Source organism: Juglans microcarpa x Juglans regia, chromosome 5D, assembly GCF_004785595.1.
Source record: "Juglans microcarpa x Juglans regia isolate MS1-56 chromosome 5D, Jm3101_v1.0, whole genome shotgun sequence".
NCBI lineage: Eukaryota > Viridiplantae > Streptophyta > Magnoliopsida > Fagales > Juglandaceae > Juglans > Juglans microcarpa x Juglans regia.
In genome coordinates, this window is record NC_054602.1 from 12,823,163 (window position 1) to 12,847,706 (window position 24,544).

Sequence of the window (24,544 nt, forward strand, 5' to 3'; positions counted from 1 at the left end):
GATTTGTAAAACATTTCTAGACTGATTTTTATTTGAAGTCTTGCTAAGAGTTGGTTTGGATCGAGAGATAATTTCATTTCATTATTTTTTATAAATTTTAATTCATAAATTTTATTGTTATTTATAAATTATCTCAATTCATCTTATCTCATCTTTTAATCCAAACAGAATCTAAATCCATCACGAACCTCTAACACTGTCCAACTCTCCGACATTAACATTTTTATATTCTTTTTGGGTTAGGATACATGCAAACGACAAAGTGAACAATTGCTATACATGGATCGTATTATGGAATAAGACAATTGTAGTGGCCTTATCTGATCTTCTTCACATTCTCATTCTTTTATTGTATTGTACGGAATGGTTCCGTTCAAAAAATTAGTTTTAAGATCTCATTTTATTTTATTTCATCATTATAATTTTATTAAATTTTTAAATAAAATATAATAAATAATTTAATATTTTTAAATCTCAAAATAATAATAATATTAAAAAATAAAATTTTATTTTACTTTCATCTAAAAAGTATCTAATCTTATGTCACTATCTAAATGAAATCTTTATGAATAATTATAAATTATAATAAAAAAAACATATATCATCCACATTTAGAAAATAAAGTTTAACCTGTGACTACTATTATCCCAAGGACGAAAATTGCAAAAATAATCCATTTTTTTAAAAGAAAACAATAAATATTTATATTTAATAATTTATATCTTGAGAAATATCTGAGATGAAAGAATTTTAAGGAACTTAGATACAGTCCCCACCTTTCTTTACATAGATACAGTCCCCACCTTTCTTTCTCGGGGCCCTCTCTCTCTCTCTCTCTCTCTCTCTCTCCGTCCTCTGACTTCCCCGCTTTCTTTGGCTTCGCTCTCAGCAAAAACAAAACAAAACAAAACAAAACAGATCAAACAAAAAAACTGTTTTTCGTTCTCAAGATCAAACAGACATGCACTGACCTCTTTCTCGCTCGGAAAACGGTGCTTTCATTGCCTTGGTTAGTATATTTTTTTGGGTGTACATATTTTTCTCAAAGGACCATTTCTCAAAGACAACCAACCTTAGAGACCTCAAAGGGAAGAAAGAAAAATCCTTAATTTCGGTTCAGAAACCTCCTTCTTGGTTTCTTGCTTCCCGGTAGCTCCAGAAGTGGTAATCTTGGTGATCCCCCCATATGGAGAAAGAGCCTCTCCTGCCGTATCTAAGCCCGAGAAAGAAACCTCTGCCACCGCCGGTCCTAGCACCACTCCCGGAGCACGACGAGATCTCTCTCCCTCTAACCCCTTCGGCGCTCAAAGACCGCCTCATTTTTGGCCCTGCTTCCTCTTCCCTGCAAGACGCTTCCCCTTTCGTCGATGCCTTAACCCTTTCTCTTAGCTCCCCAAGACTCTCTTCTTGTTCTTCTTCCTCCATGGAACCCGCTTCCCCGCAAGATCCTCAATCACAATCGCTGTTACAGTCCCCAAAAAGTTGGCTCGTTGACCCCAATTATCCATGGACCAAGACCAATCTCCACCGCTCCAAAACAGCGCCGGCCATGGCGGTTATCAACGATATTGGCCACCCTTCTCCGCCTAGACCGCAATTCGGGTCCCAATCGATCGTTCGCCAAGCGTTTGTTCTTCTTATATTGTATTTGTTCTTGGGAGTGGTTATATATTCGTTCAATAAGGACGATTTCGTGGCGGATGAGACCCACCCGGTAGTGGATGCTCTGTATTTTTGCATTGTGACCATGTGCACGATCGGCTATGGTGATATTACGCCGGCTAGCACAGCAACCAAGTTGTTTTCGATACTGTTTGTGTTGGTGGGCTTTGGTTTTATGGACGTTTTGCTTACTGGGATGGTGAGCTATGTGCTTGATTTGCAGGAGAATTATTTGTTGAGGACCGTGAAAAGTAAGGGTGGGACGGATACCCCAAGGTCGTACATAGTTGATGTGAAGAAAGGGAGGATGAGGATTAGGATGAAGGTGGCATTGGCATTAGGGGTCGTCGTTCTTTGTATTGGGATTGGTGTGTGTGTAATGCATTTTGTGGAGAGGCTTGGTTGGTTGGATTCGTTTTATCTCTCGGTTATGTCAGTCACGACCGTTGGATATGGTGACCGGGCATTTAAGTCCTTGCAGGGTCGTCTTTTTGCTTCCATTTGGTTGCTTGTATCGACACTCGCGGTTGCTCGAGCGTTTCTGTACTTGGCCGAGGCAAGAGTGGATAAGCGGCATAGAAGGATGACAAAGTGGATTCTTGGTCAGGATATGACTGTCTCTGAGTTTCTTGCTGCTGACATTGACAACAATGGCTTTGTGAGGTATATATTGGTCTCAATTAATTTTTGAACCTTTTGCAGCTAGTTAATTTTTTGTACCTCTGTTAACTTGATTGGGATTGGCTTGTCATCATACATACAAAATGAATTGGTGCTGTACATTCCTGTCGTAACAGATGGACACAATCAAATGATTTTCTAATAAATCTCTAAAACAGAAATGGTTCAAGTAGCATTTTCCAGTGCGGGCATGGTACTCACATTTCCTGAATTACACTATCCCAGTTCCCAATTTCTTAGGAAGTTTAACGTTTTTTCTTATTCTTAGGTAGGAAAATCTTCTTTTCTTTTCCCGCCTTCCTTTTATTTTCCTAAAATGATGGTTGGTTTGGAAATGTTTTGGCCCTCTTAGGGTCTCAAATGAAGTTTAGGTTAATTTCTCTTGCTTTTGGGGTTCCAGTAATTGCAATTTAAATGGTTAGAGCCCCTTTCTCTGCGTTACCTTTCTAATTGAGTGAATTTGTTCAATACTTGATGAAAGTTCTCCGAATCATGGCAGTTTCTTGCATATAATGCTAGTGGGACTTTCACATAATATTGGTAAATGATTTGCAGAAATGAACGCATTACCCTGGGAATACACTTGTTGGGGATACTTGTTCTTCACTTGTTGAGCCCATGCCAAATCATTTCACCGACTGGCTTTGCTGATAACAAAATTTGGAAAATTATATTAGGGTTTGGCACCGTTAAAGTGAATGGAATTTAAGGATTTTAGTCGGAACAGTGTTAAGCATATAAGGGGGTTTGGAGGCAAATGTTGACAAGTAAGAAGAAACCAGTTGAGTTTTCTGGGCAGCAGCAATGGTAATGGTTATTTAAAGTTTGTTCTGAACTTTTGACGGATGAACAGATGGCTAAAGCTGAGAAGGAACGAGGAAAAGGGGGGGGGGGGGGGGGGGGGGGGGGGGGGGGGGGGGGGGGGGGGGGGGGGGTGTTAAGGCTTGGAAAAAATGTGAGAGGGGTATGATTTGAGCTGTAAAGTAGGAGGGAAAGGGTAAAACTTAAACCCAATCTGAGGCTATCGTAGAAAATTTGGTTCTTTTTCCTGTTTGGGGTTGTCAAGGACTAAGCTGTGATGGGGAAAGGCTTGTGTTATCAAGTAAGGATATATCAAGGTTAAAGGAGCCATGATAGGGTCTTGGTCCTGGGTTAAATGGGTAATAAAAGTGCAGAAACACTGGGAAGAGGATGAAAGAAAGAAGAGGGAGAAAAAGAGTAGCTAAATAACCATTGCCTTGAAGTATCCAAAACAATTATAATCTCGGTAATCAAGCCTAAATGATCATTGGAGGGTACTTGGATAATTAGGTATGCTTCCTGACTCTAGGAGGTATTGGACTTCCTCATTTCAATAATTAGGCTGATAAACCAATCTCGCCTTGTTCTGTTACTGCCCACTTCAATCAAATTTGAGGTTATAAAATTACCCTTGACTACTAAGTAAACATGGCTAAAAGTTTTTAATGGGCATAAATTTCATGATTTTCTTCTTTCTCTACTTCTACATAGGGGTTTCTTCTCTTATACAATCCTCTATACCTAGTATATGCCTTTTGAGCTTTTTAATGAAATCTATTACTTACGAAAAAAAGTGGCCAAAAGTCCAAGATTAGATGGTGATTATGAATGCAATGATTGTTCATTTTGTCTGTGTTTAGGTCCTTAGGATCTCTCCTGCAGTGTTTTGATACTTTCATGCAACTTTTTTCTGTGTTGATGAATAACTTGGTTAATTATTTTTGTTGTGGGTTTATATTAAAAGGAGGTGGTTTTAATGTGGCATCTTGCCGATAATAAAGGATGGAATTCCTCACTTTCCATGTACGAGGCTGCTTAATTTTCATTTGCAACACCTATTCTGGCTTGGAAACAGAGGTCTTTTGTAAGGCAACAGTGAAAAAGCCCCCAGATATATCATCTTCAATCTGATTGAATCTTTTTCTTGAAGATACTAGCTGTATAGTCCCTTTATTTGGTCATACTTCCTACCTTTTCAGATCTCTGATATCACCATCAATTTTCATTCTTTTAGTTCTCAGTTAGTCATGTATTTTTTCATTTTTCTTGAGTTGAAGTCAACCCAAGCTGTTAGGATGACTCTTTGTTGAGTATTTATGCTGGTTTTTTATGTGCAGTAAATCAGAATATGTCATATACAAGCTCAAGGAGATGGGAAAGGTATCTGAGAAAGACATTATGCAGATCTGCAACAAATTTGATCGGCTTGACACAGGAAACTGTGGAAAGATAACTCTTGCTGATCTCATGGGGAGTCATCATTGATACTAAAGTACTCTAGGTTCTTCTTATAGCACCACAGAAAGGCGGGAGAAAAATACTACCAGCTATAGAGTTGATTTGAACGAGGGCCAGTTTCTAATTCTATTCAAGTTGCGTACAGATGATGGATGAGATTCACTGTCTTATCAGTTGTTCCTCTTCCATGTCCGTTGAAACTTCAACTCTTCAAATTGCTAAGCATTTTAATTTTTCTCTTAGTGGGATTTCTGGGTATTGGTTTGAATTTATTCAACAAGAATAACAGTACTGGATGAAGCATGATGGATACAAGTGCATCTAAAAACGCATCCTAGCTCCCATGGTTCTATTGTTCACTTGTGCAAAAACCGGTTAGATGGTGAAAGTTACTGCTTCTTCCAACTTGCTCATACCCATCATGTTATAGTACGTGATAGATCATGAGGGGTTTAAGTATGAAGAACAATTTTGCTGATTGAAGCTATATATATTTGCTTCTGTACAAATGGGTTTGGATTTATTCTTTTGTAAAAACTGAGGATAAGAATCTAAACTCAATAATTATGAAAGTTTATGATCACTGGTTCTTTATTTTTGGTAGGTAGGGAAGAGGGGGGTTTACATTGCAAATGTTTGTAATTTTCTTCAAAGAAAGATAGTTTTGTCGGGATTATGCAGCATTTAAAATCTATCTCCATCTCCCGGCCTGATTGGGTTCCATTCAATATGAAGGAGAGAAAAAAAAAAGGATTTCTCTCCCTATTCAACTGCCCATCTAAAGAGCATTTGTCTTCATAATCTTTTTTTTTTATTGAGTAGTGCTACATGTATTTACAGTTTTATTTACACGTTTACTTATCAGACTCATTTTGTTAGTTTTCTTTGAATTTTAAATTTTAAATTTCAAATTTTATGATTTTCAACGTATCAATATCTGACATGTGGAGAAATAAATTTTTTGTAAGTTTTTTTTTTTAAGTACATTTAGCATTTTTCTTTTTTTCTTTTATTTTTTTTTTCTATGAACTGCATAAATCTTATTTTCCAGCCCAAAATATGGATTCAAATATTCTTCGGCAGCTCAATCTTGTAGGTAATAATTATGCCAATTCTGCCTAAAAATCTCAACGCTTGTTTTCTCTTTCTTGCTGTTCCGAATCAAATTTTGGCCTGCGGTAATGTAATCGGGATTTCACTTCCTAAATTATTATTATTTTTCTATGAAAGCAATAGACGCAGGAAAGTGTTGTACTTTTTTAGATATGGTGGCTGACTGGCTCCATGGGACTTGGTCACCTGGGTTTGCCGGTCCATGCATCATGCGGGAATTCAGGTCCTTATACAACTTACTGGCTGAGAGGTGATCTCCAAGTTTAGCTTCGAAATTTTCAATTCTCAAAGGGCAGCATTGAATAAACCAGAGGCCTTTTTGGGGTCCCGACTCCTATCCTCATGAAAACTAAGTGCTGTAGTAGTAGTATTACACGCGGACCACGTACGTCCATTTGACGGATAGCTAGCTAGAGAGACGACCATGAGTGCGGACCCAAATCGTTTGGTCGACGTTCATTCATTTTATATAAGTAGAGTTTGAACCATCCTGCTTACTGCTGAATTTATAATATGCGACTTTATATAGCCATTGTTTTCCCAATTAAATGCCCTGTACTTGAGATATAGTCTGAAACAATTCATCAGTCGTCGTGACTTTATGAGTTGCACCGCTACTTCTACGTACTTCTTATGCGTAAACTCGTTTGTTTTTTAGCATATATATTTTCGATCGAGTCTACTCCATTCTTTTATGGGTTTTTTTTTTTTTTTTTTCCAAAAGGGTCTACGCATTTGGAGAGAGAGAGAGAGAGAGACCAAGTTGGGGTACTGGGGGTCCATATACAAACGCAGCTCTTTACGAAGGCTACAAGAATCTGTCAACGCCTTGAAAATTTGATTTTGAAGTCCAAGCTCTCATGAACTCCGTCGATTCATATATAGTAATCTTGACCATACTCGTTCAGCGCGCTGTTTGTTTAATGATCGTTATGGTTGAATTAACTAAAAGGGGAGGTGGTAGCCCATACCACGCATATATAGCTATTAGAATCCGAGAAAGAGGAATCCGAAGAGCCTCAAAGCCAAACTAGGCTAGCTTCATAATCATGATGTATAGCTAGCTAGCATACATATATTAATTATTACAATTCAAGATGGTCAGTAAAATGAGGGTATCATGAAACGGTGAGGGTGTTGTTACCAATTAATTAATACCAATCATGATGAAAAAGGCCGAAACTCTATTATTTTGTTCTCATTGATCTTGTCATGTGTGTAGTTTGTGCGTGTATCATGTGCCTTTTTTTCATTTTTTCCGCTCATAATCATTAATATCCATGGTCATTTTTGCAAAAACATGAAAACCCACATCAATAATAGCTTGGATTGACAAAAGAATCCATCAACTTGCACCTTTCCGAGTCAATCTGATCTTTCTCTCTCTCATCTCATGTTGGCAGTCGTACGTACTAACTTTGCAACTTTTTAAGTAATGCACCTAAAGCAAATCCTTCGATCGTAATCCACAAGAAGCGTTCTGTGAACTATAATCATGTTGAAGATCATATGAAAGAAAAGTAGATGGCCGGCCTCATGGTCATGTTAACATTGATCATGTCTTCCTTGAAATTAGTTCGATCACTTTGAAAAGTTTTTTCAAAGCTCCGCATCAAATTAAGCAGTCCGTACCTCCCTTTTGTAAAATCCTGGTCATGAAGTTTGATTTTGGATGAAAAGATCAAGCACGTGCTTGGACCCTCGAAAGTTTATCATGCACAGTTTTAACAAGAATTTCCACATCCAACATCCTTTTAGGACATTAATTAAACTTTTCATGATGAAGAAGTGCATACCAAGTCTCTCTCTCTCTCTCTCTCTCTCTCTCTCTCTCTCTCTCTCTCTCTCTCTCTCTCTCTCTCTCTCATGAATTACATAGCTAAAGGAATCATTCCCAAACTTTTGAATTATAATGAAGTGGACTGTCTTCGGTGGTGATCTTGACTGGGCGAGCAAAGACTGTTTCTACTTTATTATTATAAAGCATTAACCAAAAAGGAGGAAGAAGAATATATAAGAAGATCAAAGCCAAAAATCAAAAGATAAAAATAAAAACAACAAGTTCATATATATATTTATATATATATATGGTGTGGCGCAGCCGGTCAATCAACTCGTCTTATATATTTTTGTGATTTCATGACAGCTGATGACGCAGTAATAAACAAGTAATTATTTTGATTAGAGAAAAAAGGTCGTTTCTTTGTCTATCTTCTGGTTTACCGGTTAGTAAATTGTGGGCCATATTTCTTTAAAAAAAGACAGTGGGGGCATATTATAAGAAATCCGTAAATAATTAATATTATAAAATGAAAAATTCAATATACCATACTATCTGTATCTCATTTTTATCTTATTATATAAGATATAATATATTTATCTTAATTAAATAATTATTTATTAAATTATTCTTTATCATTTAATGATAAATGTGACACGTCTTATATAATTTGATGTATTAATATCATTATAAAACTATAATCGAACCGAATTCTTAGTAGTTAAAATCAGTCAAATAAATTCTTGACCTATGAAAGAATCAAACCAGAAGAAGACCTTTCACATTAGAGCAAGAGATCATGAGCTACTTAAACGCCAGCAGGTCAGGGATTAATAGAGAAAAGACCCAAACATGTGTTTTTCTTATTAAATGATCTGCATCGTGATGTTTTAAAAAACCGGAAATATTGACCTATTTGGAACATTCCAAGTGGAGTGGATGGTTTATATATAGTGACTGCTAGCTGCATGCTGACTTTCGCTTTCAAGTCAATAGAAATCTATCTATATATATATATATATATATATATATATATATATATATATATATATAATATATATATATATATATATAATATATATATATATATATAATATATATATATATATAGAATATCATGAAGAAAATAAAAGTTTTGAATGTGTCAAAAGTTTCAGTGATGTGGATTGATGTACTCTGATCATAATATGCTTGCCCACATGAAATTGAAATTTTCTTCTTCCCCCACCAAAAGATTGCTGCTCGATCGATTGCATTTTCTCCCAGAACCAGTACATGATGACGATCTCCTCATATCAGTATCCAATATCTCAGAAAGAAACGAGGAAAAGATAATCTTTCCTCTTTTTATATATATATATTTATGATCCAAACAGATTAATGCATATATGAAGTGTCATCAAACTTGTCATGATGGCAAACCCTTATAAAAAAAAAGTCTCTCCTGGTTTCCTACAGTATATTGTCCCATGAGTTTGGAATTTCAGGTCTCATAAAAAAATTAAGGTCAAATTGACACTCACTTTCAAGGTCGACATGCATGCATCGGTATATATATATATATATATATATACACACACATATATACACACACAACTTTCAAGGACATGCACAAGGATTACTAATAGCTAGGTGATGATCATAAGGATATATGTAGCACTTGTTTTAAAGAAATTAACTAGGGTTTAATAGGATCTACAAAACAACTGATCAATCCTATTCTTTAAAACTAGGGTTTAATTGGATCTACAAAACAACTGATCAATCCTAATATTTGTGCCCACACCGTTGTAGGGAATGTGTTCCTATATATAAATATCAAAAATGAATGCATGTACACTGGAGCTTGCTGCTGCATGATGTGCACGTGCGGTTGTAGTTTTTACTGCTGAGATAATTGGACGTCATGTCTCAATAATAAGAGTGAAGTGAAAGGTCAGAATCTAGCTTTTACTGGAAATTAAACCTTGTACGTGTTAGGGCAGCCAGCCTCTGTTCGTGTTCTAGTACTAGTACTAGTACTGCAGGTAAGCTTAATCTACACCAGTAATGTAACTATAGTTGAAATAGTGGATATCCCCCACCAAACAGGTGCAAGGACCCAATGAAGAATCCAATCAGTGACCTAACAATAATTGTATATAGTCAAGATCAGACTAGTAGTGCTTCTCTGAAAGACTCGACTTCAAGGCCTACCAGCCACCAAACCCAGTTCATGATCATCCCGAGTGTCAAAGTCATGAGCGAGCTATACAAAGGCATGAATGAAGATGGAGATGTTGAAGATCATACAGGCCTCATGATAAGATTTTCAAAACTGGACAAGAATTAAAATGATCACGAGAGACGTTTTTTTTTTTTTTTTTGGTGGAAAATATATGGCCGGAACAGATGATACAGGCCTCATGATAAGATTTTCAAAACTGGACAAGAATTAAAATGATCACGAGAGAGTTCTTTTTTTTTTTTTTTTTTGGGGGGAAAATATATGGCCGGAACTAAAGAAAAAGAGACATCACTTTATCATTTAAGTTCTCAAAACAGTTGCATGTATGCCCAGAAAAATAGAAAAAACAAATAGAGAGAGACATCTTCGCATGTTTATATATATATATATATATATATATATATATGTATGTATGTATGTATGTATAAACCTTGTAAAACTCCCATATATGCACTACTGTGTGACAAATTAATTAGGCTATAATGGCCAATTAATTAACATGAGTATAGATACCAATGGCAAATCTCATGTCTTAAGCAATGTGTTGAGATTGGCTGCTTTACAAAACCTTTTTACTCCGATTGGGTGTTTGGGATCCCAAAAAGATAACGAGAGCGCCTAAATTAAAGGGCTAAACCAGCTTAGCAACAAGCAGACGCAATTATCTTAATCTGTACGTACTACCTTTCTTTTCACCTTCTCGCAGTCATGGGGTTAGGCAAATTAGTGAAAGCAGTGACGTTTACATGAGGCGCAGCTAGCAGCGCCTAGCTATAGGAAATGATCATCAAGCTGGGAGAAGATCAGATAGATATATAATCAATCAGGTGCATGATTATCAACAATTCCTTAAATTAGGGGTTAATTGGGTAGTACTGTGTATATATACACACACTGCAATAATATTTAAGCTAGCTGATCTACCCAAAATGCATGCGTCTACATCTAAAAGATTCTTTCTTTTCTTTTTCTCAGTGCACACCTAACAAAAAACCTGCCCTCTTCTACATTGACAGGGACTCCCAATACCAATACCAAACCATACTTTATGTCACATATAATGGACACACACACAACAACAAATGATGGTCAACAATATCATGCTCTAGCTTTAAAAAAAAAGGAGAAAAAGAAGAAGAATTCAAGCTCTACGGCAATTCGATCAAAGTCTTCTCACTGAAGCAACCGCCCCTCATGCCATGTATTCTTATAACAATACTATAGCCATTTGCGTGCTTCCGTATACCTCATGATCACCTTCTCATCTATGAAGTTGGAATATGTATATACTTGCACACTTTCCATATATAATTGATGTGCATGCAGCCATCATGTTTTTCTTTGAGAATTACTATAAACACAAAGGTATTATATAAAATAAATTTACATATTGATATGATTTTATAAAATATATTAGATTTATTTTATAATAAAAATAATTTTATAATCTAACATATAACATCAAATTACATCAATTTATATATTTATTTTTATATAATCTATTTATAGTTAAAATATTTTCCTTCTCTTTTGATTAATTAACCTCATCCAAGTAGAAAACAACAATCTTTACCCTTCTAGAAAGCTGGATTCAACGTCCTAATAATCATCTATAAACCCACATGATGACATGAGTTTATATATGTATGTATATATGTATACAGTATGTATGTATGTTATGGAACAGTACATCATTTATACACAACGTGTGAGTAGTGATTTTTACAGGTCATGTTTCCTTTTCTGATTTTTTATTTAGATTCAGAGGTGAGTTGAAATAATTTTAGGTGAGTTGAATAAAATATTATTAAAATATTAATTTCTATTATTATTATTATTTTAAAATTTGTAATTCAGCATATACATATATATATATATATATATATTATTTCGTTAGATGTGATATTATATCTTGTTAGACCTAAAAAATTGATGGCTGTCTTTTCATCATGAATATGTGACCGCTCGATCATCTCATCAACCAGCTAGCTAGCTTCTTAAGATTAATTTCAAAATAATAGTTCAGCATTCTTCAGACAAAAATGTTGGCCGATAATTTTGTTACGTACTCATCGGGTAGGTATATGTCACACAACAGGTAGATATATTGCACTTATATAATATATATATATATATATGGTACATGATGATCAATAATTATTAATTAGTACCAAATAATAAAATTAAGGAAAATTAGCTAGGTGGTTAATTAATTCAATTTCTAATTATTTGATTATTGCTCAAATGAATAATATTCATCTAATTATAATTACGGCATCGCGCAAAGGTTGTAAATTATAAATGAAATTATTTTAATTACAACTTCATTTTAAATCGACGACTTTATATCCAAAAAAATAATTCTCGATGTATTTTATGCCATTGAAAGAAATTAAGAGTTTATTTCCTCTTAATTCTGATCAGTTGCTCACCACGTATGTACATGATCGTGTGTTTTGACTGCTTTAATACCAACGATAATATTAGGCTACTAGCTAGCTAGATTGTATTTTAGCGGTGGAATTTATCTTTTTGCCCTTTGATTTTTCTAAGCTACTCTATTTTTGACCAAATCTCAAGAATTTCAAGGGTATTTTGTTCTTTTACTTCTTTTTTGTTGTAGGCATTCATTCACTGTAAATACAGATAATGGTTTAATTAATATAATTAGCTAGGAAAAAATATTGGGAGCAACAACTATTGGAAGTAGCCACTTTTACATATCTTACGTAACATCATTCAAATTATACATTTTTTAAATTCGAAATTACTACCAGATTGAGAGAGATGATGAGAGAGAGACGATGAGAGAGAGATCGAGATAAGAGAGAGCAGAGATGAGAGAGAGCAGAGATGAGAGAGAAAGAGAGCTGATGAGAGAGAGACCAATATGAGAAAGAGAATCGATGAAGGATGAGAGAGAGATTTGATGAGAGAGTCGGGGTGAGAGAGAGAGCCGAGATGATAAAGAGAGACAATGAGAGAGACGATGAGGGATGAGAGAGAAAGTCGAGGACAGAAAAGAGTCGGAGAGAGAAAGCTGATGAGACAGACGTTGGAGAGAGAGAGAGGGGAAGAAGCCAAAAAGTCTGGTGCGTTTTGCACAAAAAAAACAAAAAAACAAAAAATAAAAGATCAGAAATAATCATGTAACGTATAATTTGTGCACAACTGCAGTAATTATTCTGTAACAATACTCAATTAGCTAGTGATATATATTAACTGCACATAAATTTATTTAAGAATATCATTCACATTCAAACGGCCACGAAAGAAATTAATTAATTAAAAACTTGATTATATTAATTATAATTAATAAATAAAATTATATCATGTGAACGGATATAAGACACGTAGTTAGGCATGTTGAATTCTTTGGTCTTTTCATTAGCTGTATATCTAGTCATGGGATAACCTATATATATATAATAATAATAATAATAATTAGCTGTTTTCATTTAAAATAAATAATAAAAAAATTTGTATTCAATTGATCTCATCGATCGATCTCAAGTTATCATGGCCACGTGTCATTCAGATATGGTAGAATTAATTAGATTCAAAACTCTATATATATATACTGTACGGAGTCAACTGCAATCTATTTTGGACATGAGTACTCAAGATTTTTTTTTTTTACGAATATTAGTCTCAATAAAAATCTTTTTTATTTTTTGAAGATTTTTAGCAAACAAGCACGAGAAAAAGACAATAAATAAATCATTCCACCACTTTGCTGACGTTGGAAGAGAATCAGCAAGCAATTAGAGCAGGAAAAGGTTGATCGAAGAGAGTCTCACACGTGCCGGGTGTTGTGTCGGCTACGGTCAAATGACGGTGAGGGTTGTGGACACGTGTATGGCTAATCTCCATGAAAAAATAATCCAGAAAATGGTGAAGAAGTTTGAATGATTGACCCTACCCCTCCCCCCCGAAATAAATAAAATAAAACAAAAAAGCAAAAGGCCAAATCGCTATCCCCCCACCCCCCCCCCCTCACCCCCCGTGACTGACTGCGCCCCATTTGCTCATAAGTCTTCGCTGACTTTTTCATCCAATTAAATGCTTTTCTCACGCTGATCTCTAAATTGCTCTTCCTACCTTTTCACGCTTCTGCCCTTCGATCCCTCCCTATGCAGTACGATTACTAGTTCCATTAATTTTTTTCCTTGCCACGTGCTTTTTAATTCATCTTTTTCAAACCTAATATTATTGCATATAGTCGGCATTTCTAATCTACACCCATGAATTTACCACACATTTTCTCTTTTTCTTCTTCTTTTTCCTGTGCGTTTCCCCTCGACTAGCTTAGTAGATCACCCTATACATGATGAGCTCTTTTTATTAATTTAGGGTTAGATTGCGTGTAGATGTTGAGCTAATTTCAGATGATTTAAGTCGATCTGTTATTAGTTGTATTTTGCAAGCCTCATTGATATATTTTTTAATGTAAATAAATTAAAATGTATAAAATAGGTTGAGATGTATTTAATTTTTTATAAAAAATTAAATAAGTAATGGATCGTATCAAAGATTGGTTTGAGATGTATTGAGACAATCTTGACATCCAAACATAGGCTAAGACTTTCATGAGCTGATCATCTCCCATTTAAATTCTCTCCAAATTGTCTGCTAACCCTAATTTAAAAGTCACACAATGGTTAAAAGCCATGGCAAATGATCTCTTTGGGAGTATGAGTACAATTAGTCTAGGAATATTTGGCAATTTCATTAACCACGTATGAGTCTCATGTGCCACTCGATCAATCTTTGTACTTTTGTACTAATCTGTGGACTTTTTCGACTTCTAATAATTAATTAATAAGAAAAAAATATCAATTTTATCGATCCCGCTTATATTTAGGCGAGATCAAGACTCATCATGTACCGATTAATAATTAGTGGTGATCATCATGTGTGAATCTACTTAAGTACTTCTAGTACTCAAATTTAAACTTTTTTAATTTTTATATTTGTACCATTCAATTAACCTTTAGCTACGTACGTACATAATCACCTCCTACTAATATTAAATAACTCCATGGTTTTCCATAAAATATGAGTTGATCAAACACTCTCATGATATCCAATATATGACTAGAAAATGGGATTTCCACGATGAAATAATAATTAATTCTCGACACCTAATATTAATTATAAGAAAACAAGAAACCAAACATTAATTGATTTAGTCATTTAATTAACTCGAGCATCTTGTAATTCTTTTCTTCTTTTTGTTTTTTTGGTGTGATAGTAATTGCATGCATGCATTTTTGTTTCTTTTTTCAAATTAATAAACATGTTCTACTTATATTCATCTCATTAGAATTAAGGATTAACAGTACTTTATGGTTGTATGTAGAATTACTTTTTTCTTTTCCCTAACTAATTAACTAGTCCGTAGTACTGCCTTAATTTTCTCATTCGTGTATGTAGTAATTTATGCACATTGATCGTCCTTTCGATCACAATGATCGGATCTTATTTTTGGGCTGATAGAGTTAGTTGATCATTAAGCATGATCATCATGATCAGATCGTGATTTATCAAACAAATAAAACTATAACACATGATGATGAGACCGATTAATATTGTATTTGACCAGAAAGTACTACATTAACATGCATTTTTACTCGATCAAACTTAAAAAGCTGCATTAACATTAAGATTATATATACGTAGTGCTCCAATTTTAAACATTATCATGAGTACTAAGATCATGCAATATATATAGTGCTGATGACAAGATCGAGTTTTATGATATCTAGGAAAGTTCATCATGAGGGCCAATGCAATAATATAATTTAATTAAACTGATGATGGAAAAAGTCTTACTCATCAGATATTAGAGGACTAATATAAGCTCGTACTCTTACCCTCTCGATCGCCATTTTATATAATTAATTATTAATTAATACTAAAAAATAATAATTTGGTATTTTTCGAAGTGTAGCCAATGGAGAAACTGATTATAATAAGAGAACTCTGAGATTAGTAGTACTATTATATATATGCATTTAGGATGAGGGTAGGATGGATGGAGTCATGGCCCAGCAAATGTTCCGTCTGAGAAAGCACTTTTTGGTCTTCTGATTGGAAGGTGTTTTGTCAACCTCCTCTATTAAAGTGATATTAGCAAGTCCCATTCAAACCTAGACCCCCATGCATCCCCACCCTCTTTCTAATACTCCTTATATAAATATATATATATATATATATATATATATATAAAACTCAGACTACATTATTACCAGCTGAGAGAAGAGAGAAGAGAGAGGAGAGAGATCAGAGAGAGACAGAGATAAGTCTAGACAGCTAGAGAAGTCTTGGAACAGAACAAGATTAAAGGACCTGATCAAAAAACAAGCTTCCCGTCAAAGCTTCCAGCTTCTTGATCATCTGTTAATTCTTCTCTTTATTCCTACCTCGGCCTCCATGTCTGATGAATCTAAAGATCAGCTTTACTTCCATGAATATCTGTTCCAAGATAATCAGAATCTTGCCAGTGGGAGTAGTATTACTGGCTCGTACAATCACAAGCCTCCAGCTTCCATTGCTGCTGCTTCATCTGCTTACAGTTCGCAGGGTTTTGATCCTTCTAATTACATGAGCTTCACCGAGTGTTTGCAAACACCCATGGACTATAATTCCATGGCAAGCGCCTTCGGTTTGTCGCCTTCTTCCTCCGAAGTGTTTGCTTCAATGGAAAGCAACCCAAAGCCGATGGAAGTTGGAGATTTAGGTGGTGTTGGTAGTGATATTCTTGTGACTCCAAACTCCTCGATCTCTTCCTCCTCCACTGAGGTTGGTGCCGAAGAAGATTCAGGCAAGAGTAGTAAAGATAAGCAGCCAAAAGAAACAGAAGTTGGAGGGGAAAGCTCTAAGAAAGTGTAAGTTTAATTCTTGAATGTAAATCTGTATATGTTCTTTTTTGTTTTCGAGAATATCTTGCGGATGGGATATTGGTGCAGAATTGATATGGTTATTAAATCAACATGAACAGGAGCAAAGCAAAGAAGAAAGGAGATAAGAAACAAAGGGAGCCACGGTTCGCCTTTATGACGAAGAGTGAGGTTGATCATCTGGAAGATGGATATAGATGGAGAAAGTATGGACAGAAGGCTGTCAAGAATAGCCCTTTTCCAAGGTTGGTTGTCATTTTCTTGCACCCAAAAGCACACAGCTAGAGAAAAAGTTCCTTTTGTTAACAGCTTATGAGTTGTTCATAAACTTAATTGGTTCATTTTGCATATCATCTGCTTGGTTGCTTGCATTAATTCCTTGTGCTCCTAATTTCCCAAAGCACATGGGAAAAGAAAAGCAACTTGAAACTTTACTGCAAGATGTTGTATATATTTGATCATTTTGGCTTAAGATTCCTTCATTCCTAGCTACTAGTTTCCCATATCAAGTGGATCTCTCTCTCTGATCTCTCTCTCTCCCCCTCCCTCCTTTTCATCACGTACATAACTGCTGCAACGAAAATGAAACCCTAAAGTCTTCTGCAAACCAAAAGGAGCAAGATGATCATTATAACATTAATGATCCAGAGAACTGATCACTAATATTGGTTTGTGATGAAGCAGGAGCTACTACCGGTGTACCACTCAGAAGTGCACGGTTAAGAAACGCGTTGAGAGGTCATTCCAAGATCCATCCACCGTGATTACTACATACGAAGGTCAGCACAACCACCCAATCCCCGCAACGCTTAGAGGAAATGCGGCTGCAATGTTCCCACCTTCCATGTTCACACCGCCGATAGGGGACGACCGACCTTTATTCCCCAAGACTTTTTTGCTCAGATGCCTCATATTATTAGTACAAGCCAAGCTGGTGGGGGTACTGCACCTGGCTCCATTAATTACTCGCAGATTAATCCTAATAACCCTCATCACCAGCAGTATCAACTTCCTCATGACTACGGACTTTTGCAAGACATTATTCCTTCTATGTTCCTTCAACAAGAGCCATGATCGTTGATCGAAATATCTCTTTCTTTCTTTCTCTGATCTCATTGTAAATATTCTTACTAGTTAATTATTTACATCTTTCTGATGACTTTAATCCCTGAGAGTAATTGATGAGTTTTCCTTCACTTGATCATCTTTGTTCTCGGGAAGCGTAGAACTCCACTTCACAAGGTCGATTTAGAAGCTGTGAAAGTTGAGTCTTTATATTGAAGGTAACCTGCTTAAATTGCACGCCTCTGTGGCGAGATGCATGTATGGAAGCAGATGAGGTTTTGGTACGTGGTGCAGTACTTCATTACCTATATGAGTAGTACTGGTGCATGGTTTCAGAGAAAGAACATGTGTACGGCACATATATAGAATTCTGTTCAATCGGCCGAGAGCTAGCTAGCATCCAGCTTGTTTGATGTATGATATATGATCATCCTTTGAGGATTATCAAATGGAAGAGATTATTCGACCTATATCCTAGCTTTTCTTAGATCGATTTATCTTAATAATAAAGGATTTTTATTGCCGTCTTAATTTGAATTTCCAGATTGGTTCGTTTGGAGAGTGAATAAGATGATAATTTTGTAAATAATAGTAAAATAGTTTGTAAATAGTAATGAGATAGCTTGAGTTTAGTATTTTTTGGATTTTGGGAAAGGAGAGAAAAAAAAGTTGAATAAAAAATATTATAAAGTTAAAATATTGTTATAATATAGTTTTATAATATTATTTTTGTTTAGGGATTTGAAAAAGTTGAATTATTTTTTATTTTTCGTAATGATTAGTTTGAAAAAATTGTATTTGATTTATGTTTGGGAAAGAGATAGGATGAGATCTATTTCCAAATTAACAAGCCATTTATTATTTGATTAGCGCGCTTTCTCTTAATGTTGAAAAAGATGCTCCGATCGATCCCATTGCAATTTGCCAATTACGTGCAAGCAATGCAAGAATTACGTGCCCTATTTCTAGATGTTGGCAAGTACCGTTGATTCCTTCAAATTATGAACTAGAAAGACTGCACGTTATTCACCAAAAAAAAAGTGGGGGCAAGTCTATGAAAAAAAGGGGTCAAGAATGAAAGCATGAAAGATCAGCTCCAAGACCTATATAAATATATATATATATATATATATATATATATAGCACCGTTCTGTCTCCTAAAGCAGTGTCAATTTTAATTGGATCCGGGACCAAATAAGAATTTTCAGTGATTTAATTCAAGCCATAAATTAGTAAGGAAATGGTCCCTGATCACCAATTAATCTGGATGGTGAAATCATGCTTTGGGCGGGCTGTACGTACGTACTCCTAACGAAAAACTCACCCATTTATAATAAGTTAGATCTACCCCCTTATCTAATTTTGCAGCTAAATAATATATATATATATATATATATGCAAATTAGCCAAACTTAATAATATAAACAGCTAGCTGATCATCATCTAGTGATCAGCTGGATTGTCTCTGAATGACATTAATCTTGTCAATTGAGCGGGATCGATCGAAAGGGCCGGGTGTGCATTAATTTGATGTGTCATATGTGGTTGTTCCCGACTTTGACGTTGACGATGATAAGGTTTAAAGTTGGATTTTAGCTATGCTAGCTTTTTATTTCTCTATGTGTAGGATTCGTAGTCAGCTTGCGCGCTACACCAGCTGTGTTAATTTGGTGAGCAAGTACTGAAAGAATCTGGACTTTTGGCTATTGTTATATATTTAGCTTGTTACACTTTATTTACCTATAATTTAATATTTTCTTTAAATAAGACCACATGCATGCATGATCATTCTGCCATACATGAGTAAAAGATCATACCAAAACTTGATTCATGAGTACTTATATATATAGGTGAACTATATATATATATATATATATATATATAGTTCATGAGGTTAATTAATATATATATAGTACTACGCCTACTTTACTTCCCTTACAGATATTAGAGATAAAGTCAGGATTTTTCTTCAGGCTGGCATGCATATTAAATGATCAACTTTAATTTTGTAAGTTGAATTTGAGTATATGCAGTCTATTTAGACTATACATACACCCACACACATATATATAATTAATATATAGGGGTGAGAAAGCCAATATATATATATAGAATTGTCTCATAGCTAGGGACAAAGAAAAACTCTTAAATGAAAGTCAAACCATATGAAGAAAAAATATAGCCACTAAAAGTACTTTGAAACTAAATAATTTTATATATATATATATATATATATATATATATATATATATATAGGTAGTTCGGAAGTAATAAAATTACAATTCATGAAGAGCTAGTTTTTCTTGGAATATAAATATAAATAAATAAATATATATATATATATAAAAGGCAGTGTTAGCGTGCCGCCCAGCTTTGATCGATGGGCGTGTCCACAAGCACAAATATCCATTTTCATTTTTTTCATTTTTTTTATTTTTACATTTTTTAACATATTTAAATGTTTTTAAAAAATAAAAAAGTATACAAATATACTAAAAATCACTTCCTTAATCATTAAGTAAAAAAATAAAAACAAATTTAAATACATGAGCGGTCAAAATGAGCGGACAAAGTCAGGCGGCATATTAGCATTTTCCATATAGAAAAAGTACTACAGACACGAAAGAATTATAAAAAATTAAATTACCCACAAAATGATATGGTTTCATGTCATCCATTAGATCTACTTTATAACAAAAGTAACTTTACAATACGGCGTACCACATTAAATAATATTACTTTATGGGTTTACTTTTATTTAATATTTATCCTTTTGTGGCTAAAATATTTCTCTCCATATATATATATATATATATATATATATATATTATGTATATGTGTATGTATTGATCACTACTTTTGAATGAAAAACTGTCTAGTAAATATTGGGATATTTTGGAAAATAAATTAATGCATGGTGCATTTGACATGTCTAGAAAATCTGAAAACTAAGCCTTAAACAATAATAAAGATTAACATGATATAACACTTTTTAATTTATGATATGGTAATATTCATCATGAATTAAAGTTTACTTAAATAAAAAGCTCATGCTTGAGCTCATTATATATATATATATATATATATACACACACACACACATACTGACTATGCAAGAAATGTATTAACTTTTGAAAAAATGGACTTTACCGGCAACGGCGGGAACCAGGCCGGAAGAAACTAGTTAGCTAGGGAGGAGCGCCCCTAATTTAAGACTTTAAAGTTTAAAGCCAACTAGATAGGAGTACGTACCCCTTACTCCTTAGGGCATTGCATGCATGCATATTGGCTGATGGCCCCGACTCCTCAGGGACGTCCTACCTAATAATTCGTTCCCTTTTTAAATTTCATCATATTTTTGTTCTTTAAAGATCAATAGATCGTCCGACGCAATATATAATAAGGGATTTCGCCATAACTAATTACTCAATTTTAGTCTCAAACATGGATTCCACCCATTTTATAATTGTAATCATGAACCCATACTTTAAATAATAGAACTCGAATATTTATTAACGAGATATCAGTCACTATTCACCCCACAGTTGACGTAACTTTTTTTTTTGTCAGGCCCATCGGCCTCTCTCTCTCTCCGATTGCCTTCTCCTCAATCTCTCTCTCTTTGACCTCTCTCTCCTCAAGGGAGGGGAAAAACGTAGAACCAGTTTACTTATTAGTAAACCCGATTCACACATAGGGTGTGGGGTGCGGGGTTTGACACAGTGACTAATAAGAAGATTTATTTTTTTATTAATTGCACTAAAAAATAGCTAGCTATTGTTTGGAGAATTATTGATTGATGATACAATTCCACGCTAGACATGATATAATTGTTGGGTTTGCTCCTTTGGAGTCTCACATCGGTGGGAGAGAATTGATGAGCAGGCCTCATGGCCTATAAATAAGGTGCTTGGCCTCTTAGTTAATTACACCAAGTCATAAGCTTAATTAGTAACTTGTGACTCTAAGAAAAGTCCTCTATTAGCCTTTTCTTATAAAAATGAAAGAGGTGAGAGTTAAAGTTTTACTAGTGGGAAAGCTTTGTGGGTGTCATTTGGGGTGAAGAGAAAAATTGTGTGATTGTAATAATTTTTTACATAGTGTATTTTCTTCTCTGGGTCTGATGGTTTTTCTCCTGCATTTGGGAGTTTTCACGTAAATTCTTGTGTTGTTATTATTTCTATGATTTTCTTCATATTTCACAAAAAAGTGAATCATGAGAGTGAATTTGGTAGGTCCAAATTCCTAACAATAATTAATATAGGAACATGCATGCATGCATGCCCAGAACCAAAAGAATCAGAAAGATGCGGTTTGAAGGATTAATTAATTAGTAACCATTAAGATCAGATGATTAGGACCAAGATGTACCAAATAAATTAAGAATGTAAAACCCAAAACTTTGGTACGTACTCTTCCAGGATCCTAACTATTAAAGATATTGTTTATGTCTTAAGCTATAAATATATATATATATATATATATATATTTTAAATGGAGCATATATATATGTGCCGTGAGCATCAATTAAGTAATTGCCTAAAGGTACGTAGGGGGCTCAAATATTAATGCCAATCCAACACACGCATATATGAATGTACTGTCCAACACCCAAAATTAACTAATAAAAAGATCATATATATATATATATATATATATATGCTGTTTGAAGCATTAGTAGATCATAACCCTTAAGAAACGGTCGAAGTACTCTTAAATAATATAAAACCCAAAATTTAGGTATTCCCGAATCCCTATTGCCAAGCTAATTATTATTACATGTCTTATTATATGTATGTATATATCATGTGTCGTGAGCATCAAGTAATTGCCTAATTAAAGTTGTGTTTGTGTATATATATATATATATATATGGCTTAAGAGGCCAATATATCGTACAACCTTGACTAATATTGCTAATTATTAGGTACATACTTTACCCGAAAAGGAGGACTGCTGCTTAATTTAAATATTAGGTGCTTATTTATATATATATATATAAAAACTACTGCACGTAAATATACGAAGATCAAATTGACAAACATATTCTTATTTTAAGTTTTGGTAAGAACAATGGTAGGGTTTTATTTTTTATTTTTTAAAGATGGGAACCACCCTACGGCAGAGTCCTTAGGACTCACCCATTGAACCTAAACCTCCAAAGAGACAAAGCACAGCAACCCACCATCAAGACCTCTCACTTAAATTACAGTTTGATCCTAGGGAGAATCAAACATTTGACATGGGGCTCATGCACACAAATTCGTCCTTACCACTTGGGCTACCCACAAGTGGGTAATGGTAGGGGTTTTATTGCATCTAAGTGCATTTTTTTTTGGAAGTCAATTTAAATATTTATTGTCTTAGTATATAACATATTTAGCAATTTGAATCTCAAAGTGATAGATGTTGACGTGTCAAAATCTTTGCGATTAAGTTATAATTATAAGCAATAGTTAAAAGTTTAGAGAAAACCATCCGATAGATTACCTTAAGAAATCTAGAGGATGTTAAAACTTAAAAGTACCCTAAATGTTCATATATGAGATGGGCTGGGCTTAAAATGATGATGACACGACCAAATAAATCCTGGGCCTGGGAATGCAAGGCAAGTGATGGGCTAAGACCCATACGAGAAGCAGGGAAGAAACCGGCCGAGTAAAGATTCGGAGAGCCCAGTACCAGAGGCTACTATCCCTGGTCATTAGGGACCATTTATCCCCTATTACCAATAAAATATTAAAAAAAATAAAATAAGGAATCTAGCTTTATTTGGCGAACCATGCACATGCAATTTCAGGAATCAAGGCAAGGCATCAATATAGACAAAACAGCATGTTGAAGACCAGATTCCTACCCTCAGATTAATTAATTAATTTAGTTTCTATCTAAATTGTGTACATTTTGAGGGGATGCTGTAACCTTGCTAGCCATAAGGGTTGAGTTAAAGTTGTAAAGGTTGAGATGTATTTTTATAAGAAAATGATAGTATGATATACATACAGCCTTTTACACAACACGAGTATTTATATAAAGTAATTAGAGGATCAATTAGTTCCTCATAAAGAGTGGGCCGAGCCCATGACTATAGAGGTTCGAGGCCCACAAACCAAAGGTCAAAGGGTTGTGAAGTACAAATCGAAGGACCAACCTCCATAATACACCAACACTTAAGTCAAATCTAACTGTTATCAATTCTTTCTAGCATAATAGCTGCTTTAGAGTCCTACTAATTTGCGATCCAACAAGGATCAAAGAAGGTCAAGCCATGAGACAAACCTTCAAATCACACACCCAATTCATATAAATAGAGGTCAAAAAACATGCTTGAGATTACATCTAAATTATCTAAAAATTGGAATACTATCCATGCATTGAGCCTCTCTGATCTTTTTGTTGCAAGTTACTAGAAGTCGTTCGCTTAAATAGGAAACACATCCGCAACAATGACGTTATTCTAAAATATAGTTATATAAACTGTCGTTAAAAAAATAATAATAAATAAATAAAAAGGTTACCTGTCCTAATCGATACTTGATACATACAACAACCTTGGAAAAAAATATGGGTTGAAATCTCCATGGGATGAGCAGTGAATTTGCAAAATAATTGGGAAAGTTATATACAAGTCAATTTCAGCATTTTTTACTATGATGATCTAGTGGTGCTTTTTTAACATCTCCCAAGCTGTCACAACCATATAAATATAACTTATATTAAGCAGGCCGACTCGTCTTGTATTTACCCATTTTGTTCTGTTACCAAAAGCGTGCAAAAGTCAGAATTTTACATTTTTTTTAAAAATTATTATTATTAAAAAAAAAGCATGCAGCTTAAAATGACTTTTATTAATAT

The 24,544-nt window shown here is 34.5% G+C and overlaps 2 protein-coding genes across 2 annotated transcripts; both read left to right on the plus strand.

The window, feature by feature from the left end:
- Nucleotides 1–735: 735 nt before the first annotated feature.
- On the plus strand, nucleotides 736–5,185 carry LOC121266275 (two-pore potassium channel 3-like). The gene is made up of 2 exons (XM_041170055.1): nucleotides 736–2,325; nucleotides 4,482–5,185. Exons 1-2 carry the CDS (start codon nucleotides 1,187–1,189, stop codon nucleotides 4,627–4,629), a joined length of 1,287 nt encoding a protein of 428 aa, XP_041025989.1. The 5' UTR covers nucleotides 736–1,186; the 3' UTR covers nucleotides 4,630–5,185.
- A 10,792-nt stretch (nucleotides 5,186–15,977) lies between these two features.
- Nucleotides 15,978–18,220, plus strand: LOC121264972 (WRKY transcription factor 28-like). Its single transcript, XM_041168389.1, is given in 4 exon segments — nucleotides 15,978–16,612; nucleotides 16,726–16,869; nucleotides 17,309–17,499; nucleotides 17,502–18,220. Coding segments are annotated over 4 exon segments (987 nt in total). The 5' UTR covers nucleotides 15,978–16,157; the 3' UTR covers nucleotides 17,699–18,220.
- Nucleotides 18,221–24,544: the final 6,324 nt, after the last annotated feature.

Excerpts from the sequence above, each read along its gene's own strand:
- LOC121266275 (XM_041170055.1), top strand. The coding sequence starts at position 1,187 with ATGGAGAAAGAGCCTCTCCTGCCGTATCTAAGCCCGAGAAAGAAACCT. Across the intron at positions 2,326-4,481 it reads GACAACAATGGCTTTGTGAG|TAAATCAGAATATGTCATAT; the intron begins GTATATATTGGT and ends TTTTATGTGCAG.